General features: G+C 42.7%; 1 protein-coding gene across 1 annotated transcript in view; it reads left to right on the top strand.

Moving 5' to 3' along the window:
• LOC128876980 (hairy/enhancer-of-split related with YRPW motif protein-like) overlaps nt 1-4,101 on the top strand; it is a 13,214-nt gene that overhangs the window by 4,837 nt on the left and 4,276 nt on the right. The window contains exon 3 of the mRNA XM_054123851.1: nt 690-904. Within this exon, the coding sequence (XP_053979826.1) occupies nt 690-904 (215 nt within the window). The remainder of the gene's footprint in view (nt 1-689; nt 905-4,101) is intronic.

Raw genomic sequence — 4,101 nt, 5'->3', positions numbered from 1 at the left:
CGAGTCTGACTCGTGATGAAATGTTTAGGCCAAACTTGACAATTACGAGTCTGGCTCGTGATCGAAATTCTGGACCAAATTGGCAAATCACGAGTCTGCCTCGGGATGGAAAGTTTAGACCAAACTTGCAAAGCACGAGTCTGACTCGTGATGAAAATTTGTCTTAATATATCATCAATAATCTGTGATTTTCAATTTCGGCATAAATTATCATCACGAGTTAGACTCTTGGAAATAGTGCAAGGGAGTTACTTTTCATTATAAATATATGTATGAACAAGTTTATACATGTATATATTTACGCATACATCAACATATTTATGCAAACATACACTTGGAACCATCAAACCTACCATTTAATTTAAACAAATTTTTTCAATAGAGGGTACAAATATTTACGAAACAGTATGCCCATTAAGTGTTCAAGGAACTCGAGTTTTATCGTTACTTTCCTTTCATAAAACCTTCCATTACCTAGTTACCGCCGAAAGTTTATTTTTTACCCAAAATTCTGTCACAAAGCGCGACGAACGTGTTTTTCGCCTCCGTTCGCGTCGTCCTGCTTAGAGGCAGGTGGCGATCGAAGGAAGGAAACGCGAGGGTCTGGGATGAAACGTTACGTTTGAAATGCGAAAGGCAGATCCGTCTGGTACTCACCCCCGTTCTTTGTTTCCCTTTTCTCGATACAGTTGCAACTCGCCCGGAGGCGATTCCTGTCAACACGCGTCGCGAAAACGCAGGAGGGGTATGATCGAGAAGAAACGTCGCGACAGAATAAACGCGTCCCTCGGCGAGCTGAGAAGATTGGTGCCCGCCGCGGCGAGGGATCCGCACAGCGGCAAATTGGAAAAGGCGGAAATTTTGCAGCTCACCGTCGAGCACCTGCGGACGCTACGAAATAAAGGTGAGCCTGCGATCGGATCGCGTACGTGAAAAAGAGGAAGTAAACGGAACCTCTTGCGTAATAAAAGCCTACCAAGCGGAAACGCGCCTTACCGTTACGCGGGGATTGTGTTATCGGAGGACAGCTTCCGGTTTCCCTGGGAGTATTTGGAATATCAACCCTTCGAGCTAAGAATTTTCTATTCATACGAGGATCGTTCGGAGAATGTTCTTAAATAGTGAACATTTCGATTAATCTTGACGTCAACGAATCATTTTTTTATTAGTGGAACATAAAGATATAAAGAAGTACTCTCAGGTAATCTCAGGTAATAATCAGGGAATTTGTTAAATATGTACAAATATTAGGTTGTCCCAAAAGTTTCGTTCGCTTTATTAATAAGTAATACATGCACAATATTTTATGTTTTATGTTACATTTCTGAATTGTGCACGATTCATTTTGCTCCATTACTGTTACAACATGAATATCTATGAAATTAGACTGTCTATTTCTATAAACACGACTACGTAAAATAATTGAGTGCAACTCGCGAAAGGAACTTTCGGGACAACCTAATACAATCGGTTCCTCTAAGAATAGTATACCACGGATTCGTAACAAGTGCGGAAATCAGCGGTGGCGTCAACCTGTTGTTCCCTGATTCCTTTAATCGTTACGATTCTCCTCGCCTATCGTCCAAGTCGCGACCGGAAGACACCTGTTGACCGCAGGCCATTGCGAGGCTTCGCTGTAATTGCGACTCGACAACCGAACTACCATCTGTCGCTTGGGCGTTGCGTGCGTTTATCATTCGCGTCGGGTCTAATTCCAAGTGAACGTTTGTATAAATTCATTTGATAGTATCGAAACTATTATTTAATTTAATCAAACTTCGTCGATAGATATAGAGTTAGTGTAAGAAATATTCATACAGTAAGTTATTTCAAATAAATACTTCCTGTACGAATACTTCCTACGCCGACTGTACCTTTCATTTCAATTTCAATTTCAATTCTTTATCTGTATATATAACAACATTAATTTATACTTGTAGGAATTCGTGAGCTCCAATTATTGTACGAATTATCCAATTACCCGAACCCTGGTAGTCTCCAAATTAATTCAAATAGATAGAGTTCTAGAACATGCATCGAAAAATTGAAATTGGCCTCTCTGGGTCTAGAGAGACCCATAGCGAAGAAACCGTAGCAGAACGGTGAGTAAATATTTCAATTTAAATTACAATAAGTGATCGAACGCCTAGTAATTGCCGAGTACACTTGTTAACCCGTTAGGAGAATGACAAAAGGCGAAATTTGATGACTAGCACAGTTGGAAGATGTAGAAGAACATTCGTAGAAGCTTCGAGGGATAGAACATACCAAAACGCGCGGTGAATCTCATCGCGAGATCGAACGGTACCGCTAGGCAAGATATCTGCCGAGAAGCAGGTGCTAGGAGCCGAAACGTAGATCCTGTGGGAAGCACAGGAAGTCAACGACTCTTCCGAAGTGGTGTTCCCACGATTGGTGGCGGAGCCAGGCCGGGGCAGGGGGTGTCCCGCGCGGCACCCTTCGCTAAGGAGCCACCGACTTGCCCCCACGGCTAGGGACAGATGTCGAACCCTGTGGGAAACCGACTACTCCCGTTCTGTGTCTATACGCGCGGGTACACGCTCGCACAGTGGCCCCTGGCTCGGCCATCGTCGTCTATCCGTCGACGATCTCGTTGTGTTCGCATGCGACCCGCTGGAGAAACATAACTGCTCGAGGGGGTGGGAATTCCGAACGATATTGTATTTTATATTTTAAGGTAGATGCCTCTCTATTCAGAGATTTGATTAGGAATGAATTCTAGGACGTTTAAGGTGCCTAGTTTTATTTTGACAATCGAATATTGGGCGTAGATATGAATTCCATGGGTTTATATTGATACATTTATAGATTTAGTTTGAATAGAATTATTTACAAGGTATTTTGTTATATTAGAGCTCCAACCTTAAGAATAGCCTATGTTTCAACCCGATACCTATACAATGCATGACGATCTTACAATTAGACAATGTTCTTTTATATACACAAAGTGTGCTAGTCCTTTTGTCAGTCTTCTAACCGGGTTACAAGTGTACCTGGCAATAACTAGGTGTGCGATCACTTATCGTAGTTTAAATAGAAATATTTACTCCCCATTTCGCTTTCGTAACTACATGTACGCTATCAGAGGGGCCCAGAATTAATTTCTTCATCTAATATATAAGTATAAGTAGACTGCGGATCTTTATGAAATTTATAAGAAATTTGAATGTGCAGGAAACTAGAAAATACAAATAATATGCAAGAATATAAAAAAGATTGAAAGTAAAGTTCACGTTATAATATTTGCAGGATAAAATAAATTCCTATTTAGATTTTATTTTAAAGATTGTATTACAAAGATACGCAGTCCAATTATAAGAGTCTCGTTTCCAACGAACTTTCTTTCACTTTTCTATTACTTTCCTTATCAAACGTGTACACTATGTATATTCTGAAGTTTGAGAAACACTGAACCGAGAGGTTCCAACATCGTGGGACAGCGGTGCGTCTCTGTCTTGACGCAGAAGTGCGTGGAGCGTGCATGCGTCCGGGTCTACGGGGGTCTAAACGGTTCCCACGCTACCTGTCCCATTCCTCGTGTATACAATATGCTGCCGGCTGTCGAGGCGCCCATCTCGCCTGTTTTCTTGGTTCACGCACTAAAACTCACCTCCCCACCTCCCGGCCCTCTTCCAGCATGGTTTCGCCACCGTCGTCCGCGGATGTCACCTGCTCGAATCGTTTCCGCGCGAAAACTTGCCCATAATTGGCACCCTTATTATGGCGAAAAGACAGTTTCATCGCAGAAAGGTATTGAAGACTTGTGGCTGAGGGTAGTGGGGTTAGATATAGGTAGTTAGAAGGTACATAGTTTAGATATAGGTGGCTAGAGGGTACTAGGCTCAGACACAGGGGCCTAGAGAATACTAAGCTCAGCTATTGGAGAGCTAGAGAGAGTTCTGAGCTTGGCGTTTGGAGAGCTAGAGAGTACTGAGCTCCGCTATCGGAGAGCTAGGGAGTACTAAGCTCAGATATCGGAGAGCTAGGGAATACTGAGCTCAGCTATCGGAGAGCTAGGGAGTACTGAGCTCAGCTATCGGAGAGCTAGGGAGTACTAAGCTCAGATATCGGAGAGCTAGG

Source organism: Hylaeus volcanicus, chromosome 5, assembly GCF_026283585.1.
Source record: "Hylaeus volcanicus isolate JK05 chromosome 5, UHH_iyHylVolc1.0_haploid, whole genome shotgun sequence".
In the NCBI taxonomy this organism is placed as follows: domain Eukaryota; kingdom Metazoa; phylum Arthropoda; class Insecta; order Hymenoptera; family Colletidae; genus Hylaeus; species Hylaeus volcanicus.
This window is presented reverse-complemented; position numbering and strand designations above follow the sequence as displayed.